At 31.2% G+C, this 22620-nt stretch overlaps 1 protein-coding gene across 1 annotated transcript in view; it reads left to right on the top strand.

Moving 5' to 3' along the window:
* Positions 1 to 22620, top strand: part of LOC118187511 (ubiquitin carboxyl-terminal hydrolase 3-like) — an 81827-nt gene that overhangs the window by 25150 nt on the left and 34057 nt on the right. Inside the window, exons 9-12 of the mRNA XM_035357750.2 lie at positions 5994 to 6217; positions 9135 to 9224; positions 11379 to 11497; positions 18372 to 18491. Of these exons, the coding sequence (XP_035213641.1) occupies positions 5994 to 6217; positions 9135 to 9224; positions 11379 to 11497; positions 18372 to 18491 (553 nt within the window). The remainder of the gene's footprint in view (positions 1 to 5993; positions 6218 to 9134; positions 9225 to 11378; positions 11498 to 18371; positions 18492 to 22620) is intronic.

The raw sequence follows: 22620 nt of genomic DNA, 5'->3' as shown, positions 1-22620 counted from the left end.
TGGGAAGATTGCACTGCAGGTTTCTCATTTGAAAATCACATTTGAATGTTGGTTGTTTGTGTAAAGGTCATGTAAAAAGGAGAAACTACTACCAGAACATCAGAATTCGACCAAGATTGTGGCCTATGGAGACTGTGGTTTATCATTCTAGAACACTGCTGCTCATGTTAGTCAGGATCCTGTGACTGTCAGGCATATATGAAATCAGTGGGTCCAGGAGGGGCATACTGAATGCCATGCTGGATCTTAGCAGCACTCACAGGGCCTCTAATGCCCAAAAGGACAGATATGTTATGCTCTGAACCTTGTATAATCATACAGCCATGTCACGCTCTGAGTCAGGAACTTGGCTTATGTTCAGGACAAGTTTCCACATGGACAGTGCAATAGTGTCTGCTGCTTCATGAAATGTCAGCCCGATGCTCATTCTTGCTACTCCCCTTACGCTACAGCTGAGAGAGGCATACCAACAATGGTGAGCTGGATGAGGCCAGTAGAGGCAGGAGTGGCACCACGTTGTCTTTTTAGATGAATTTCAGTTTTGCTTACAACATCATGGATATGTCCGTGTGTGGAGGAGAATGAATGTTGCCAGTTTGTATTCATCATCATCATATGGATGCAGGACTAGGCATACTAGTATGGAATGCCATTAAGTACACGTCCCAATCACCTTTTGTTCGCATAGATGGTACTGTGGACAGCCCATTGCATTTCTGACACATTAAGGCTCTTGGTTGTTCCCTATCTTCGTGGCCTGCATTGCACCATCTTTCAACAAGGTAATGCACCATGGCATGTTGCTGATGCTGTCCTTAGCTTCCTTGATACAACAAGTGTTTGACTGTTGCATTGTCTATATTTATCACCCATTAAAAACATCTGGTCATGGGTTGCCAAGAAACTGGCACCCTATCACTCACCAGCCACTGTGACTGGATGGAGCTGAAGCTGTATGGAATAAAGTACTTGTATCTGTCATCCAACCTCAGTTAGGTTCAATGCCCAGCTGTATTGTAGCCATTATTTCTGCTAGAAGTTGCAGCTCAGTGTACTGAATTTTGTGTACCTCATACCAGATGCAAATTTGTGTCCTCATGCATAAATGCATGTCCTAATCATATCCTGTGTATGTACAATAAATAAGATTCTGTTGTTTGCTTTCTTTCCTGTGTAGCAGTTTTAATGACCAGCAGTGTATTAAGGATTTAAAAAATTAGTTATAGCCTTAATATAGTCAATAACTTAAGAACATGGTTAGGAACTGGTGCATTTTTTAATACTGTTACATGATGGCAGTTATGTCAGAATTATTACCATCTAAACAGAAACAAAATGTGCAGTATTCAGATATTAAGCATTCAGATTTTGTTTCTTATATCTCATTGTTAGGAAATAACTGGTTAAGAGTTAAATGTTTGGGGAAAATTGAGATGAATTGGTGCTCATATTAGGATTTGGTGATAACTGGTGGTAATAAATTTGGGTATTTTCAGTCCCAAACCTATTTTTGATAGGATTTTTTCATTTAGCATTTTCTACCAAGCATTTATAAATTTGGTGAAAGATCAAGACGTTTCAGCCCTTTTTAGCACAGTAGACTCCCTCTTAACCCATTAACGACCACACTGCCTTTCACTTGAAGAAAATGAACAAAAGTAATTTTTTAAGAAACAATGTAACAGGGAAAAAATATATATATTTATTTTACACAGAATAATTACACAAAATAATACAGAATGTTGCAAAAATGCAATTTCGGTCAAAACCGATTACTTTTTTGATACATTAAAATCTTTGAAACATTTGATATACAAAGGCACATAATATTTATTACAAACAGTTATCATTTAGCTTCCGCAGTATTTGCATCTTTTATTTTATTTTTATTTATTTATTTTTTTTTTTTAATTATTATTATTATTATGCGATTTGGGGGATAATTTGTTTCACTTGAAGCTAAATTATGTAAGAAAGCTGGCTGGCAAACACAATCAGTACATGGAAATGAAGGTTGCAGATTTTTAGAATATTCTTTTCTTGTTTTTAGCAATCCCAATGCAACACTTCTTTGAAAATCTAACAGTGAAATGTTAGGGTCTACAGCAGTCTTATAAAGTTTCCATGCAATTTATTTAGCTACATAAATAAAATTCATAAAATTAGTCTGCCACCATTTCTTACTTGTTGTAATTCTGGATGAGTTTAGGTTACTTACAGATTGTTTTCTGTTTTTGAGAACCTCATGGCCAATAAAGGCAGATAAATTGTAAAGTTAGTTTTCATAGCAGAATTGTGGTTCTGTTGAATAACTGCAATGCCATGCTCTTTATCAAATGTGGTGTCATCTACTATAAGTTGTTCTTTTTCCATTTTGTTTACTGGTAATAGGACCATTTCCCAACCTGTACTCAAGAATTGCTCCAACCACATGAACTTATTCAATTCTGACTACAATAAGTGTGACATAAAAAAGTTGTTGAAATATGCGTAATGATTTGAAGAAAATTCCAATTCTCTTAAAAGATCTGTTACAACATTTCTACCTGGTTCATGATCAGTCAATGTTTTTGAAGATTTTCCTGAATATGTATCAAAATGATATACGAGGTAGGATTCAGAAGTTCTCACTGAGTCTATAACGTAAAAAGTATTATGAATTAAATTGCAGAAAGACATCCTCTTTCGAAATAAGACCCTTGTGCAACAACACACTTTTGCCAGCGCCTGTAAAGTTCATCAAAGCATGTCTAGAATCCATTTTTGGCTATGTCCTTTAATTCAGCCTGCAATGCGCATTCAACTTTATCTGAGATTGAAATCGATGACCCTGCAAGCATCTTACCAATTCAGAAAATAGGAAGAATTCACAGGGTGCGAGATCAGGTGAGTAAGGAGGATGAGGTAAAACAGTTGTTTTTGTCTTCGCAAGAAAGTCATTGACGAATAGGGATCAGTGAACGGGAGTGTTGTCATGCAGCAGCAAAATCTGTGTATACTTACAAAGACTGCTTTAAACTGATGTTTCGTTTTCACAATATTTTAAAAAATGCATACTGATACCAACAAAAATAAAATAATAATCTTACCTTTTGACTCCATTATACAGTCTAATGTTTCTAGAAGACTGGTGTATCTTCATAAAATTATTTGCTTGGTTGTACTTTCTATGAGATCTACTTAAAATTAAAAGAAGAAACTTTGCAAAAAAAGTGCAAAAATGACCATTTATTGTTATAAAAATTTTTATTGTGAGAGAAATAGGTTTTTTGCTTAGAAAGAATGAAGTTTTATCTACAATATACAAAAAAAAAGTTGAAGTAAAAAACACTACACGGAAGACGAATTTTGGCCGATGTTGCAAAAACGCAACACCATTCATTAATGGGTTAACCAGCCTCTGTTTAACTGGCTGTAATTAATTACAAAAAACTGAAAATTCCGTAATTGTGTATTTTTAATAAAAAATAAATAAGCTTAAAAAAAGAATGGTATTTTTTTTGTTATAGTGGCCCCTAAGATTGAATCGCAAGTCAACGAAGGTATCTCTCCAAAATCTGGTTGTGTACTGTTATACTTCGCCACATGATCATATATTAACATCAGCTGTGTGCTCTTATACCTTGCTGCATAATTGTATTTCTATATTAGCATCATGTTGCATTTTTCCTTTTGCTGCATTTTTCTTATATTTGTTCATTGTTGGTGAGGCTTCTGAATTTGCATTGTTTATATAAAAAATATTTTTTTTTTTTTTTTTTTTTTTTAATATGATGTTAACAATCTTTAATTTTCAAAGTAATGGGGTGGATGCCATAATATTTTTTCAAGAAAGAGGTCTTTACCTGACAAACGAGTATGCGAAAATGGCCACAACGCGAAACTTTACATTCGATGAAACCATTTGGAGATGCAGTGTTAAAAATTGCAGAAAGAAGAAGGGCTCCTTGTTGAAAATTGGTTTAGTAGTTCCAGAACATCATTCATCACTGCTATTAGATTTATGTATTCTTGGGCACAGGAGTTGACATCTATAAAATGGCATAACAAACAGCTTAATATGTGTGAAAGTGCTGCACTTGACTGGAACAGTTACATGCAATAAAATAATAAGGATAAGGATTCTTAAAAATATTCTTGGGAAACAACATGTGAATATTATTGTTATTATTATACATTGTGTTGCCTACTTTACATTTGTGCTTCACGAGCTTGGCAAAATTTTAGCTTTTGGTGCAAATCTAAAATTGCCAAATATGGTTGGGAGGCCATTATAGCAAAGAATTACCACAGAAACTTTTTGTGCATTAACATATCGCACATTCTTCTTAATTCAAAACTAAGGTCTTGGAATATGGGTGGAGAAGATATTGACTAGAATGCAGTTTAATAATAGAGACGATACTTGCTGACCGGAGAAGGGAAAAGGGTGCACTTACCACAATCCAAAGAATGTAATTGTTGAAATGGTCACAATAAAGTGAGTTGTAAGGAAGAATGAAGGGGAAATGATGAAATCTTTCAAACACTGTTCCTGATAGTATTCAAATGCATTGGAATTTGAAAACTTGTTTGATTCACAAAATTTATTTAAAATGGCAAGTTATGGTAAAAGAAAATGCATTGTTGTCTTTATGGTAAAGAAATTAAATGCATTAAAAAAGACGAAGAGTTAAAAACCTTAAATCCATTGTATCATCTTTCAGTGTTGGCGAGAGTACTGTAATTGATTAGGGGGAAAAAAGGGGAATGTGATCAAGTCATTTTGCAATAAACTTGATGATAAAAGTGCACTCGATTTTTGATCTAGTCTAAAGAAACTGAGGTTAGAGAAATTAGATGATGCTTTGCTGTTATGGTTTAATCAAGAGTACAGCAAGGGAAAGCCAATCAGTGGACCAATATTAAAAAACTGTTCTGCTTCATAAGAAAATGGGTGGAGATAATGGTTTTAAGACAAGCTATGAGTGGCATAACAGATCGAAGAAAAGAAATGGAATTCATATGCTCATGTTTTATGGAGAAAAATTATCAGCCAATTGTGAAGCTGCAACAAAATAAAATGGGAAGCTCTTATTAACCCTCTGAGCGGCGTAGGATTTTAAATCCGTAATGAAGGCCGTTATTTAAACAGCGTTTATTAATTGAGTTTGTAAATTACTTATTTTCGTCTGTATTTTCATAAATGTACATTCATTAAGATGATATTTACATTATTAAAGAAATTAAGAAAGCAAAATACAGTCAAAAGTCGTTAATCCGGACTCGTCGGGACTTCTCGACGATTCTGGATTATCGATTTTTCTGAATTATAGATCATCAGTTTAAATTTGGTAAGATGGCATGCAAAAATTATAAAATTAAAAATATGAAACCATAATTTATGAAATAAAGAACAATTATAATCTAAAGGGTATCAAAATTTACAAAAAAAAAGCTTAATATTTATTTGTTTACTTTATTAAACATTTCTTTGAATGTAAGTTGTTTTAAGTTGCTTCGTTTTATGTGATAATATTTTCTCTTTAATTCTATAAACAGACACAAACTGTTCAGTTACAAAGTTTCGCTGTTCAAGTCCTATAATTGCTGTGTCGAGAATACCGACTAATTTGTCAATCGAAATTTTTTCATTTTCAATAACCTCTGTGTCACTAATGGAAGCAAATTATAATGACGAGGAATTTGATTTAAATCATTAAAGATGGAATACATCGAGATGGAATACTACATTTAGTAAGGAATTATAAGCCAAATAAAATGAAAACATCTGCCCTAAAGATAAGGATAGTGCTGACTGATCAACTTCCAATTCATTGCGCGCCATCTATACTATATATTTTTTTTTTTTAGTAAATTGTTTTATTTTTAATTTTTATATTTTAGAAAACTATTCTTTTATATATAATTTTGTTTTTGATATCTAATTCCTTCAGAACTAAGTTTGCTTGTCATATTATGCTATAAAACAATTTTATTTGATTTTTTTACAGAGGCTACCAACAACAAGATGCTCATGAGTTTTTAAGGTATATGCTTGATCGTCTTCACATGGAATTGTTGAATATTTTACCATATCCAAGAGACAATAATGCTTTCTTTATTGGGGCCAAGGGGAAAGCTACAATTGTTACTACAATTTTTGGAGGCATATTACAAAATGAAGTGACATGTCTTGTTTGTGGCACAGAATCCAAGAAACATGATCCTTTTTTAGGTATGTATTCAGAAAATAATTTTAAATGAAATATGGGAACATTTCAGAATGATTTGTGTAGGGTTTTAATTAAAATAAATATTGCAGTGAAACTTTTAACAAGTTAGGAATTTTTTAATAAACTGTATTTTGTATAATTATTTCTTGAACCTTTTTTTACTTTAATTTTGAAAAATGCACTTTAAAATGTAAAAAAGAAATTAAATCTAAAAGAACTTAAAAAGTATGTTTTGTTTAAGATATCATTTTATATTTTATGTTATTAATTTAATGCAGAAGTAGCTCATTGCAATAAATTTCAGCTGCTGATGTATAATACAGTGCAAAGTCTGAAATCTGGATATTTAATAATCAGAATGATACATTATTCAGACCTCTCATGGGCAGAGAAAGCTATAGATACTACTGAAGCTGGAGAACAGTTTGTAGATAAATTAATCAAACTCATCAACAATGAAAAGTTATCCCTAGAAAAAATTTAGAACACTGACAAAAATGATCTCTTCTAGCAATATATGCCCCACAACATCTTGGCAATCTCTTTTTTGTAATCAGATGACCTCAGGTATTCAAAAGTGTGAAGACTTTTCCCCATCATATGTCATTCATATAAACTAGGATGAAACAAATATTAATGAATGCTTGGTTTGAGAAATATTTTATACTTGAGACTTGGCAACATTTAAAGTTGATTGGTTTGCTGGACAGTGCAACAATTCTGATTATAGACAACAATTTGTCTTCTCTGTCACTTTTAGTAAAAGATACCATCTGTCTCATCAGTCTTATTCTTTCCTCGGAATTTTATACTCATCATTTACGCAATCAATGTCAGAATTTTATACTCCTTAAAATGCAGATATAAAATAGCCTTATAAAACTGATAACCATCCAAGAATTATTGAAATATTTTTTTATAAAACTTACTGTTTAGAGGATAGTACATCTCTGCCAATATATCTAAAAAAATGCTTGGCATAATTTATGGCTAGTTGCTATATTTTATTGTTATTATGATGATGAGAGCAACAAATTTCAAAACTTTTAGAGACCACAAGAAAAAAGTGAAATTTTTTATTAACGGAGTATGTTGAAAAAATGCAGAAAATGTTAAATGAATATGGTATGACTGAATCTTGTGTTCTGGTGATAATAATCTAAATCATCAATCAACTAACCAGTGGCAAAATTTGCAGTATGAATTCAAAGCCAGAAAATATCACCTTTTGGTAGGTGATTAAAAAAAAGAAAGTGGCAAAGAAGTTAATTGAAAATGAAATGATTACAGGATGCTTTAGAGACAGTTCTCAACACAATAATTACAATACTTGAACAGTTCAATTTTGTAATTGAATATGGAATTACATTTATGTGTAAAATTAAAAGGAAAGCATTAACACAAAGAACAAAATTGCTTATGCTAAAAGAAAAGTGAAAATAAATTATAACATTGAATGTTTCTTCTGCATTTAGATTTTCTTAAGGCCATAAATGCTTCATTATTTCACAAATAACCATTTCACATTTTTAATTTTATAATATTTGTGTACCAATCGACTAAATTTAAATTGGTAATCTGAAATCTGGAATTGCTAAAGTCCGAGTGATTCTGCATATCAAACTTTTTACTGTGTTTTTTTCTTTCATTGTGTGTATGAAAAACTTCTCTGTTTGCGAATCTCCCGTCACCTATACACCAGAATTAAATAAACTGGTTATTTGAATCTGAAATCAAATAAGCCTGTTTTTCGTGTGTTTTGAACTCCAGAAATAGATCCAGTTTTCTTCTTATAATTGTAATGGTATATTACTTAAAATTTCAAAATATCCAGGAGAAGTAGTTTTGTTGTTTTTTAATGTACAAAATTTAAATTGTTATAAAAACAATGCATTAGGTCTTTTGGTGCTTATGCTATTGAGTACTTCAATTTGCAATGGGAATTTAAGAAGTAATTGAAGGAGGAGTAATGAACTTGCTTCCAAATCACAGAATATTGCCAAAACGTTGAAAACGTGATAACACCTGTACAGTAAAATTATATATCACTTAAAAAAAAAGATGTAGGTGTATTAGAAGTGCAGACAGATAGTAACAAAGAAAATTAGAAATTCATTGAAGGACATCAGGTTGCATTTTCAGCTGCCATATAATTTATTAATTTTTGCTGCAAGTAGCAAAGCGTTGACTGTGAGGCATATGAAATCTTAGAATGACTTTATCTAAAAATTTCTTATTTGCCTATTTTAGTTTTGCATTGAGCTTTTTCCTTATGTTATGCAGGGGAATTATTTTAAACTTTTATTTTTCCATGGTCCATAATATAAACTTGAAATCTGTGCTGCTTATTTATTTATTTATTTTTCATTCATTTTTGGTGAACTATTGATTTATTTTACTTACTAATTTCAGTTCTGCTGCCCCTGAGAGAGAGAGCGACTGATTATGTTAAATATTATTAATCTCTTACAATTTTCTTGTTTTTGAAATGCATTTCAATGCACAATTTGAAATGATGTTTACTTTTCTTTGTTGCATAATTATTTCCTATTTCCTACCACTTATCAGTTGTAAAAATGTTCTAAAGTTGCTATTAATAATTTATTTTTCTGTGTTGCTTATTGGATTTTTTAATCATATATGTAATTTCAGTAACTTATATAAACAAAGGATTGTAACAATTTTTAGATATTAATTTGTGAAAACTGAATTTATATTTAAAATAATATTTAAAACCTTAGCATATATATTAGTTTTTAAATGTATTTTTTAAAAAAGAAAATAGAAGCCATGCATTAGAGCGCTGTGGCATGATTGGCTGTCAAGTTAAAAAAGTTTTTTTTTTTTTCTGCTAGAAATTTTAGAAATTTTCATTGATCGAATGTGAAATATAATCTTGTAATTCTCATATTTTTTCAGATCTTTCCTTAGACATTCCACACCATGCAATTATAAAACCTTCATCAAATAAATCGAAGGAGGAGGAAGTACCTAGTATACAATTGTTAGGTAAATTTATGTTAATTTTTATATGATACTTAAGAGTGCAGAAACAGAGTCTTTGTATTGCTTAGTATTGTTGTATCTATTCATTGTATGTTCGCATTTTTTTATCTGTTCACTGAAAGTCAAACAGTTCTTGTTGAAATCAAGTTAATTACGATTAAAATTACTACATACAATTTTTTTTTTTTTTTAATTTTTTTTTTAAGTTTTTTGTAGACCTTCTGTTATTGTATTGTTATTTTAACCACTTAACTGATTTGCCCGATCACTGTTCAGGTGCTGCGAAAAGGGACGTTTTGGTTTGTCTGTACACCGCTCGGGCAGTATATTTTCCTACACCAATCCTCTGATTTTTCAGGCTTTTTCACATTTTTTACTCTGCAGTGTTTCTAATAGATGTCTTTAGTGGTCCAGGAGAGATTGGATTGTAAAACCAGTTCAAGGATAGGTTTTATGGTTTTTTAATTATTTGGAAAAATTCAATGAGTTTGTTTGCACATATGTATTAGGCTTTGTGAATAGTGCTTCTTTCCAATTTTGTCATGAAATAAAAGATCAATGCGTGATAGTAAATGGCTTGTAACAGAATATAGTTCTGATACTGGATCAGGTAGGTAATCTGAATTTTTTATAAATGATTCTGGTAGTCCTGAAAGTTCTTTATTGGAATTCCCTAGTGATGATGATGAAACAGAAAGCTCAGATGATCTAATTCTCCTCCACCACTGCCACAATTTCCTTTCACAGTAAATTTACTTCTTTCACATTTATCTCCTGTAAAGTGTTCTTTCTAGTTATGCAGTTTTGTCATAAAAAAGCCAACTTTAAGTAAAAATGCTTTAATTTTGCCATAATTAAAAATTACCTTAAATTAATAAACAAATGCAATACTTGTAACAACACTTTTGTCTGATGATTTGAATTCATGTATTCGACTAGATTACAAAATTGTTTATAAAAAATATGCTTATTTTTGGCCACAGTATGGCAGGAAAATGAAACAGTTAAGTGGTTAAGGGGAGTTTGTGAAAATTTATTCACGCCCTTTGCAAAATACTGCAGAACCTTAATACTTCCAGTATTGTTATATATGTATATATTATAATACAGTAGAAAGTCCATAATCCGGACTCGTTGGGACTTCGGCGATTACGTATTAGGGGTTTTTCCGGATTATAGATCATCAATTTAAATCTGGTAACATGGCATGCAGAAATTATATAATTAAAAATATGAAAAAGTAATTTATGAAATAAAGAGCAATTATGATCTAAAGGGTATCAAAATTTACAAAAAAAATATTTATTTGTTTACTTTATTAAACATTTCTTTCAATGTAAGTTGTTTAAGTTGCTTTGTTTTTTGTACTAATACTTTCTCTTTAATTCTACAAACAAACATAATTTCTTGTTCATTTACAAAGTTCTGCTCTTCAAGTCCTGAAATTGCTGTGTCGAGAATACCGACTAACTTGTCAATCGAAATTTTTATCCACTTTTTGCAGCAATTCCACTTTTTGTTTGATGGACATCGAAACGTGCTTTCGCTTTGTAGATCCTTTGGCAGCTCCAGAATTGGAAACTCTTTTTGACATAATCGAAAGTTCAAGCTTAATTTTTATAAAATTACTCTAAGAGTCTGCAAAAAATGATAAGCCAAATCCAATTAGAAGATTAAGGAACAGCGCAATCTGCAACATTAACTGAAATACCTTAGAATCAGTAAAGATAATTTTAGCCTAGCTTATACCATCCGTTATACATTAAATGTGCATGTGTAAATGCATTATGCACATGCGTAAAGCATACAAAAAAGAAGTTCATGTCTTTGAGGTCCGGATTATAGATCATTCCGGATAATGGATGTCCGGATTACGGACTTTGTACTGCATATGTGAACCAAAGCAAACTAATCAAAGCCTTGTAGGCATTGAAAATGATAATTTTAACATAATCTGACATTCTGATTGATTTTGTACCTGAAATATTCTGTTTTATTTGTGTGTTTGTATTTGTATTCTTACTATTTATCTTCTTTTTGATATCTTGTGATACTCTTGCATTTGAGGTAAAATATGTTGCATCATAAAAAATTTTAGTAATGTGTGATACAAGTTTAGATGCTTATTTTATTTATTTATTTATTTGTAAATTATAGATTGCTTAAGTAGTTTCACTGAATTAGAAGAGTTAGCAGATAGCGAATTATACCTTTGTCATAGTTGCAAATGTAAACAAAGATCAACAAAAAGGTTTTGGATTAGACGTTTGCCCAATGTAAGTATTTTATTGTTTATTGTATTTACCTACCTGTTTTTTCTATATTGTAATGAATTTCTTGTAAAATAACTTTCCTGTTGTTCCCCTTATTGCTTTTCATTTCAGTGTACCATTGTTTGAAAAGCTAGGACAAATCTTTGAATAAGTGACCTCAAAAGATAAGAGCATTGCACATGTATCTTTTAGGTTTCTTCATGAAGAATTGGGTGGCCATTATACGGTGGATATACTTAAAAATTTAAAAACATAGCTCGAAATTATACATGCGCATTATACACCAGTGCATGTTATATGCCGGAAAATATGGTGTACATATATATATGTATATATAATTATTAAATGCAGTGTTTGCTAAAAGCTGTAAACCATACAAAATTAATAAATACTTAAAAACTAAAAAAAATTAAGTTAAAAAAACCAAAACCCAATTTATGTACTGTGAGCTACAGTAAAATAATGCAACAATTAAATTTACATTATTCAAATATCACATTCAATTTGGTAAAAAAGAGATAAGAATTAGCATAACTGTTGAAAAAAAACTGTAATGTATTAAATGACAAAAATAATTAGATATATGAAAATAGGAAAGGAATTTAAACAAAAGTAAGAATTGGCACAAATATTGCAAAAACCATGTATTAAATGACTAAAGAGAATCAAATATAAGAAGGATTCGCATTTTCTCTAATGTATTCTTCAGGATGTTAGCATGCTGAAAAATCTAAAAGTAAAAGCCTGTTTCTGAGTTAACAGATGCACATTTAAACTTAAAATAAATTAATATAGTTTTGATTTAAATCAGAAACAGACTGTGAATTCAACAGCCCAGCCCCAATAGGCAATTGTGCCAATTCGTGTTTTCACTGTTTTCTTGTATTCGATTATTTGCATAATAATTTAATGCAGTATTTTAACAATATTTATGTCAATTCTTATTTCATTTTTACCAAATTGTGAAGTTTGAATTTACTTATTGCCACTATTTTATTGTAGCTGGTAGTGCATGGTTAGATTCTAGATTTTGAACATAATTTCTGTTAGTTTTTATGTATACATATGATGTGGGCTGTATCAATATTGAGCCTCCACAAGTAGTTTAGAATTACCTATAGCTTCTCGACCATATTGAGTATTTTCTAGAGTTAGTGAAATTAAGAAACAAATAGATGAATTTTTAAATGTGTGAATAATTAAACCATCAGTTCTTATGCTGCACCTGTAACTTTAGTTTATAAGAGATATGAACAGGCAAAAACTACATTGTGTATTCACTATTGGAAGCTTAACCAAATTACTGAAACTGTTTCTGAACATATCCCTAGGATGAATGCTGTTGTAGATCAATTAATAAATGCAAATTTTTTTTTCCACATTAGACCTAGCATCTGGTTATTGGCATATAAAATTAAATGAAATAGATACTGAAAAATTAGCATTTACTATAAATTTTGGCCTTTATGAAGTCAATAGATTATCTTTTGGTTAGAAAAATTCCTCAGCTGATTTTCAGAGAGCCCTTAGACAAGCTTTAAACCAATATCAGATTCTGTTTGCTTTAAATTATCGTGATAATATTATAGTATTTTCCCAAAATTTTGACAGACATCTTATACTGGAAAGTAAAGCAGCGTGGATGTTGGCGTGATGGAAGTTAGGAAAAGGAATTACATAATTGTTTTCAAAGAATATTATTACTAAGTATGATGCATATGTACAGCTAATCTATGATTGGTTAATTTTAGGTTATTATGTCTCTGATAACTGCATTAAGAAACAATTGGCGACCTCAAAATTAAATATTCTAAATTTGGTGTTCTCCCCCTTCTCAACTTCATCTGCTCTCCAAAATTCGAAATCTTTCCATGTTACATAACAGCCTAAAATTAACCAGGAACAGGTTAGCTGTACTTATGCATCATACTTAGTATAAATACTCTTTGCAAAGCAATTACATCATTCCTTTTCCTAGCTTTCACCACGTGAACATCCACGCTGCTTTGCTTCCCAATTTAAAATGTCTACATGATACCTTTAAAAACCAGTGTACATAAAAATTATTGTATTTAACTTTGATTAGATAAATGCCTTATCTGCTAAAAGTGAGCTGATGCACAATATCATGGAATAAAGTAGTGTTTAGAAATGGCAATGTTTGGAAGTTACTGGTTTCTGCATCTATCTCTCTAACTACACACCTAAAATACTACATATATATATATATATATATGTATATAATAAAAAGGGGTTTCCAATATTGATGGTGTATAATCTAGAAGGTTGAATCTGTAATGAAGAGCAAGAATTGTGATGGCATAAAATGCTGAAATGCGAATCCACAACGAATAGGAAACTGGCAGCTGAGGCAGATTAAATCTTCCTTTTATTTCAGTAAACATGTAGTGGCCATGAACAATTTGGAACATTATTTGTGCCTATTTTAAAATGTTTAAATGTTTTAAATGTTTACTGGTTTCTGCATCTATCTCTCTAACTACACACCTAAAATACTACATATATATATATGTATATAATAAAAAGGGGTTTCCAATATTGATGGTGTATAATCTAGAAGGTTGAATCTGTAATGAAGAGCAAGAATTGTGATGGCATAAAATGCTGAAATGCGAATCCACAACGAATAGGAAACTGGCAGCTGAGGCAGATTAAATCTTCCTTTTATTTCAGTAAACATGTAGTGGCCATGAACAATTTGGAACATTATTTGTGCCTATTTTAAAATGTTTACATTTATAACAGCTTTGCAGTAAGAAGAGAGCAGCAGGCGATAATCCAGCTAGGTCGAAGGGTAGAGAGCAAAAGTGTTATGTTCAGGATGAAATCTTAATTCAGACTGAGTTACTTTTGGTTCTCAATGCAATTTGATTGGGTAATTAATACTGATGTAAAATTATTATTGGCTGTTTGAGTTTCACCTGCATCATCAAAATTACGAGTATGTAAGAGTCATATGACATGGATTAGCCTTGAATTGACCCAGTGTAATAACAGATTACTACAGTACAAAGTCTGAGATCCAAATGTCCAGTATCCGGAATGATCTTAAATCCGGACCTCAAAACTGCCAACAATTTTTTTTAATGCTTTATGCATGCACATTTCTTTTTTTCACCCATAAGTAAAATATGGGCAGAATCCCGATTCTTAATTTCCCTTCGGCACTTAATAAATACCTCATTGTTGAAAAAACATTTATTTATTATAAATTTGTGCAATCAATAATTTGGCTGCATATCTGCTTGGCATACATCTCAAACTGAAACATTCTAGATAGAAACATCATTGATTCTACATATACAGTACAAAGTCCGTAATCCGGACTCGTCAAGACTTCGGCGATTCTGGATTAGGGATTTTTCCGTAAAATTTTGTATAAAGGACTGCTATAACATGTAGATGTGCACCTCGTATTTTGGTTGCAATCGGCCGCACCAAACATATATGAATATATTTATATATATATCCACTCTGTTACCCGGCTCAGTGATCTCAGTTTTTTTACTCTTATATGTTTGTAAATTGTACAATTTTTGCTTTAAAAATGATTGAATTATGTTGTTCTTATCTTCCGGTTAAGGTTTTTATGCCTTTAGTAAATCTGTATGCAATATTTTTAGAATTAGCAACAATTTTAAAATTGTTTAAGTGCCGCTAAGCCTAATTATGTTTTTGATGGCAACCATTGCTCTTGTTTACATTTGATAGTGGATTTGTTGCCAATCTAGAGAAACTTAGCTTCGCAACAACAAAGATAAGTCCTTCATTTATTATTTAAATCATGCTTAATCCTTTCTGGAATTTTTTCGAGGAAATAGCGTTTAAGATTTACTTCGTAATTTTTAATACAGATATTTTGAGTTTTTATGTATTTTTGCCTTGTCGCGAAGTGAAAACTGAATTAATTGAATGAGAAATACTCATTCGTCTGTGAAAAACTGTTTCTTTTTTGTTTTGTTTGCTTAATTTCTTTTATACATAGTTCTAGCTTTATTATAGTATTTGAATAGAACATGTGGCAACGATTAGATAATTCTTTAAATGATACAAATTTTGTGCATTCTGAGTTATAATATGAATGAAATATAATACTGTTAAGTAAACCTAGCACCAGAGTGTTGCTATGGTAAACAAAGTGAATTTTAAAGAATGCATTTATTCTACTGTGGTTTATGCGCTGTCGGCGAAGTAGGTTTAATATAATCTAATAAGTTTAAATGAAATAAATGCAAGAAAAATGTGTATAATTTAATATTCCGTACAAGGAAGTCGTGGTGTACACATCAGATTTTTATAAAATTGCTCTAACAGTCTGCAAAAAATAATAAGCCGAATCCAATTAGAAGATTAAGGAACAGCGCAATCTGCAACATTAACTGAAATGCCTTAGATAATTTTAGCCTAGCTTATACCGTCCATTATACATTAAATGCGCATACGCATAAAGTTTGTAGCTTTGAGGTCTGGATTATAGATCATTCCGGATTATGGACGTCCGGATTACGGAATTTGTACTGTACTAATATTTTATATCCTTGACGCGAACCTGGCGAATCATTATTTATTATATTTTGCTTTATCACCGCATGTTTAACAACACATGACAACTTGAGTATTGACTCATACAGTGATGACTGAACAACATTTTTTATATTATTAATGTAATAAACAAAAAGTATGGTAACCTTTTATGATGACATTAAGCTTGGCAATGATTACAGATTTAAATTAAATGCACTAAGGAATATTGAAGTGGGAAAATGTAACAAAAATTTCTAATATGCTAAAAATAGATTTTGTTAATGATACTCATAGGCCAAAAGATAAGATTACATTTAGCGCTATTTGAATTAAGAATAATTGATTTGTTTTTCTCACAAACCCAGAAATAGCATGAGAGCTCGCATAGCCGCATCGGGTGGCGGAATTTAGTTAAGACAAGATTTTCAAAATTTAGAGAAGCACCGAGTAACAAAATGAAGGGATGAAAATATTTTCAGAATTTAGGGAAAGCACTGGGATCCAAAATTTAGGGGCAGCAAAAATTTAGAACTTAGAGAAGCACTTGGTAGCAGAATTTAGGACCCGCAAAGACTGCATCAGGTGATAAGGTATCTAGGGCCAGCCCTCGATAAGTCTTAAGTATACGAGGTGTGATACAAAAACTGAGACTGGTTCAATAAATAATTTTACTTACAGAATCATTTCTCCGTGGCATTATCACCCAAATGACAGTGGCACTGCCATGATTCCACCATTGTTTTAAGATACAGAAGACTAAACATGCCCCTATAGAGGGCACCATGTGCTAGGAATGCATGCCGTATCATTAGATTATGACCTTGCTCCTACACTTGTGTGATAGCGTAGGAGTGAGGTCAAGAGTGTTGTTTGTATCATGGATGGCTCCAAATGTCAATGTGGAGTCATGTAATTTTTAATGGCTGAAAATGTGAGTGCTAGAGAAATTGATCATTGCATGCAAAATGTGTGGGGCACTGAGTGTACGTCATGCAGATGGGTATTCAGATGGTGTAGCGAATTTCGTTAAGGATGAAACAGTATGGATGGCAAGGCATGACCAGATCAAGTCCATGTGGTTATTATTCAGGAAGGAACTGCAGCTGTGGACAGTCTTGTGAGAAATAATTGGCAAATGACCACTCGAGATAGCGAGTAGAATGTCTATGAGCAAAGAAAATATTCATGAAATTCCGCATGAAATGTTGCAATACCAGAAAGGTTGCATGCATTGGGTTCTGAAACATCTTGCAGAAGAGTTAACTGCATGGGAGTTTTCATGAAAAGCCTTATTACCATGAAATAAGGAACCATTTCCTTTCTCGGATTATTGTCGCTGAGGAAACAGGGTGTCATCACTTTAATCTGGCCTCCAAATGCATGAGCATGGAGTGGTGACACCTTTCATCCCCATGGCCAAAGAAGGCTCATTCAACTAGGAGTCATGCTTACATGCTTCTTCAGTGTTGATGGCCCATTTGCTGTTGGAATTACTAACTCCGGGCATGACTTTTAATGCTGCCAGCTACTGTGCCACATTACATAAATTGAGAAAGAAATCAAGAACCAACGATGTGGTATGCTGTCTTGCGGGGTTATTCTCTTGCATGATAATGCTCAAGTGGCTGTTGCATGCAAAACATTAATGCAGTTTTGCTAGGAAACTCTGGAACATCCCCCTACAGCCCTCTTAAATTTGTGACTGGTATGTCTTTGGTCTGCTCAAGAAAGCTCTAAAGAAACAGCGATTTGCAGACAGTAATGAGGTCCAAGCTTTCATCGAAAACTGGTTTCACAGCACACTGCAGAGTTTCTTCACCCAGGGTATCCATCATCCTGTATACTTACAGCAATACCATGACTGAGTATTTGCCATACTGACTGTAGTGCCATTTTTATTTAGGTGACCCTTATGTCTATAAACAGAAGATTAAAAATTTCAAAATTAAAATTATAAATTATTAAAGTTGCACAGTATGCTGCGAAATTAATTAAATAACTAATATGTAATAGTCAAGTTTATGCTTAACAGTATGATAGAAAGAATATACATCAGAACTGAAAGAAAAATAAAACAACTCAATAAAATAATATAAAAAATAATGTAACAAATAGTTGAGAAAGACTGAAAAATTTACAACTATTTGTATATTTTTATAATGTTATTTTTTAAAAAATTGTTTGTTTCAGATTTGCTGTATGTTCTTCCTATAAAACACTGTTAACTCCAGTTTTGATTTAATTGCTATATCTTGATTATACATGCTTATGTGACATGATAGATGTTCTTTCTTCATAAATTTTGCTTTATTATGCTTATCTTTCTACATAGGTTCTATGTCTTCATCTAAAGCGATTTAGATGGAACAATTTCTTTAGGACAAAATTAGATAACTACATTGACTTCCCTGTTCAAGGCCTTGATATGAATAAATTTATCCTTGTCAATAGGGTAACTACAATTTTAAAGTTTTCTGCATTATATTAAACATCATGATATATTGTGCTAAATAATAGCAGTTTAAAAATTCAGTTCTTTTCCATTTTGCCGGCGCAAACGATAAAGTTGCCAATAATGGTACAACTGATGCTAAACAGAATATCTTCACTGGTAATCTTTTACCCTTCATTTTCAAAACAAGTTGCAGCCATTTCTTATCAGATTGATTGTTTCTTTCAATACTGGCATACAATTACATAGAATTTTTACTAGTTAAATTTTATGCTATAAGACCATTCGTGGTAATTAATTGGGATGCAATCACGCCACTCGCTCGAAGGCAAAAATATAGAAAAGGCAAAATCAAAGATTAAATTCATCAAATCTAATGAGAATGCACTAGTGAAGTAAAGCAATGCGGTTTTACACAATTTCTGACTAAGCTATTCGTATGAATTGAAATAATTCTTGTATTCCATAAGATTTAATTTAATATTTAACTTGAAATTAATGTAGATAATTACTGAGAAAATTAGATTTTTGTAGCATAGTTTACCTGAGATAAGATCACTTGGGGTGACGTGATACCAACCGGCAAATCAGGATGTTGAACCATGAAAGCATAGTAAATACTTAAATTAATGCCTTTTTACAAATTTATTGTCTTTATTTACTGGCCTTTTACAAAATTTTAAACCATATTAAAATTTTTATGCCTTCAAAATAAAAAATCCTTAAAACTAACATTTGTTAACATTTTTTATGTATATACTGCTGTTGCCAACAAAGTCTGCTTGGTGAGATTTGCGCCAGCAAAATGGAAAAGTATCTATTTTTCATATGATATGCATGAAGTTATTTATGACCACAGTTAACTTATTCTAAAGTTTATTCTTTTACAGTTCTCCATTTTATTATAATATTTTTGGTTGTATAATGATATGTAGAGGGTAAAAGGTAGTTTGAAGCTTTATAGGATAACTGATGTAAATAAAAGCTGGCAGAATACGGTATTTTTATAATTAATTAGGATTTAAAATAATAATAAGAATCTAACTATTAGACTGTATTTTTGAATAATATGTAATAATGGGATATCTTTGGGCTTAAGGAATGAAAACCTGCTGAAATTTACTGAAGGACCTTTTTCTTCTTATGGAAGTGAAAGAAGAATGATAGTCAATAGGTTATGGATGGAAAAGCTGGCAAAACTGAATTTGCAATTATTCTTCGACATGACTCAGTTTACAGCAGTGAGATGAATGGTTTAATTTGAGAAGACTGGTAGGTTTGGTTCTCCACTTTTGCTATACATTTTGGGTATCCCACATGAACCCTGTTCACATGCAATGCTCCTTTGCACAGCTACCATTAGCAAGAGAAGAAAAAGGAGACACGAAGGGGTTTCGTCTTTAGGACCCATTCAGAAGACTGCTATCTTCCTTCCGTTTACACATAAGCCTCTGTGAACAATCATACCACAAACGTAAATCGAATTGGTTGATTTCTAATAATGTTTACACTTTTTAATGCTGTTTACTGTTGTTACTTTCGCAACTGGTACTGGAACTTTCGTAATTGTTCCCAAAAAAGTTATGCTTTATTATTATTATAAGCTTTTTATTTACTTCACTTTTGGTGCTCGTTGCTATGGTTAAAATATGGTTCTCGATTTTTAAATTGTTTTTTGATAAGATATCAAATTCAAATTTTGTACATACACTGCTTGTGGATGTGGTGTTACGACTTTTAGGGGATTAGAGTTTTTCAAATTTGTTTCAAGTTGAAATGATTTTTTTGCATATTTTTTTGTTAACAAATATACTGAGAATCTCAGAATATTATTGTTTGCACCATAAGACAGAGTGGAGGGAAAAAAAACTTGAAGAAATTTTTGCGTAACTTTATTTTCTATTTTTATTTATTTACTATTATTATTTTTTTTTAATTTATTTTGGGAGAATTTTTTAAAATTGCTCAAATTTTTAGACTTTTTGATGCCCAGTAATTTCAAAATTTTGAATCTAAAAATATATCAGTTACAAACATTTAAAATTTTCATAGGCTATAAACCTTTTGCATTTTTTACTTCCTTGTACGGAATAAAAAGGAAGTATTGTAATTGCAAAAAGTTTCAAGCATCATATTTCAACGCAAATAGCCATTTTCACAGCTATCGAATGCGATGATGTTTTTGCATAACATCTGTAAGGACAGGATAAAGGACTCTTTCCACCCAAAAAAATTGTAAAACTAATTTAAAATGAATTCTAAAGAGAATTTTTCTTGGCGTCTGTGCGTACGTATGTATTTCACATAACTCAAAAACGAGTAGTCTCAGAATGTTGAAATTTTGTATATAGGACTGCTATAATATGTAGATGTGCACCTCGATTTTGGTTGCAATCGGCCGCACCAAAAGTATATAAATATATGTATATATATATCCACTCTGTTAGTTCGATTTCAGTTTCTTTATTCTGATATGTTTGTAAATTGTGCATTTTTTGCTTTAAAAATAATTGAATTAGGTTGTTCTTATATTCCAGTTAAGATTTTTATGCCTTTAGTAAATTGCAAATTAAATCATGCTTAATCCATTCTGGAATTTATTTGAGGAAATAAGTGTTTAAGATTTACTTCATAATTTTCAATACAGCTATCTTGAATTTTAATGTATTTTTGCCTTGTCGTGAAGTGAGAACTGAATTAATTGAATTAGAAATACTGAATCGTCTGTGAAAAACTGTTTCTTTTTTGTTGTTGTTGTTGCTTGCTTAATTTCTTTATACATCGTTTTAGACTTATTATAGTATTTGAGCAGAACATGTGGCAACGATTAGATAATTTTTAGATGATATCAATTGTGTGCATTCTGAGTTAAAAAATGAACAAAATATAATGCTGTTAAGTGAACCTACGGTCAGAGTGTCACTATGGTAGACAAATATAGCAAATTTTAAAAAGTGCATTTATTCTATTGTGGTTTATGCGCTGTCGACGAAGTAGATTTAATCCAATCCAATAAGTTTAAATGAAATGCAAGAAGAAATGGGTATAATTTAATATTCTGTACAAGGAAGTTATGTGATACATCAGATTTTTTAAAAAAAGTATGATAATAGACATTAATTGGACAATTTTTTTACTTTAAAAAAAATTTCAGTTAAGCAGAATGGGAAATATTAGATCATCTTGGGCATCAGTTTCAAAGTAATAATCTCATTACATCACAATATTTCTCGTGCTCCGTATAGATTTCTCTAAAATTAGTTTAATTATTGATTAATTTCAGTCCTCTTGTTGCAAAGAAACTTGCAGAGAAAATAAGCTTATTATAAAAAAACTTTTATAAATACTACTTTAATTACTATCGGCCCATTTTATAAATATTATTTTCTGCCTCCTTTTTTTGCATGCAGATTTTCTATTTTACAATTCATTTCATTTTATTAATTCCAGGGGGGGAAGGATCTGCTACTGTTTAAAATTATTTGCAATCGTATCAACTGTGTAATTTTTAATTGTTTCCATTTCATAAGCATTTATATTTTTTCTTAGCATTTCATTTTAAAACCTGATTTTGGTGTGTAATATTTTATACTTTTATTTGTTTTAAGTCTAACATCCAACCCATTATAAACCCATTATAAAGATTTAAAATTTTTATTGGTTATAAAACAAATTCTTCGCTCTCTTTCAAAACAGGAATGATAAAAAATATTAGTTACGCAGTTTTCTAGTTTATTTTAAAACTACTTGCATTTTATATGATTTTACTTAACACACTTATGGTGTTGGTGATTGTGGTTAAAACTGTGATGTCTATTTTAAGCTCAGATTTTGCATACATGCACAGTGAGGATGAGAATGAAGTGATTTTTTGAATTTCATCCTACATTTTTAAAACCTTAAAATTGAAGCAATTTTTTGCACATATATTAGTTTAAGGAACAAACTAAAAATCTAGGAATTTTACTGTTTGCACAGTCAGATAGAACATAGAAAAATCTTCTAAATGAAATTTTAAAGTTATTGCCCCACCCTTTTTCTTAATCGCTGGATTTCTTTCAATAATTTGGCATGTAACAGAATTGTGGGGAAATAAAAAGAGTAATTATTCTTTGTTGATATGATTTTT

This window comes from Stegodyphus dumicola, chromosome 6 (genome assembly GCF_044657685.1).
Source record: "Stegodyphus dumicola isolate Sdum_Otavi_A_Nest chromosome 6, ASM4465768v1".
In the NCBI taxonomy this organism is placed as follows: domain Eukaryota; kingdom Metazoa; phylum Arthropoda; class Arachnida; order Araneae; family Eresidae; genus Stegodyphus; species Stegodyphus dumicola.
Note: the sequence above shows the minus strand (reverse complement) of the source record. Positions and strands in the feature narration are given on the sequence as shown.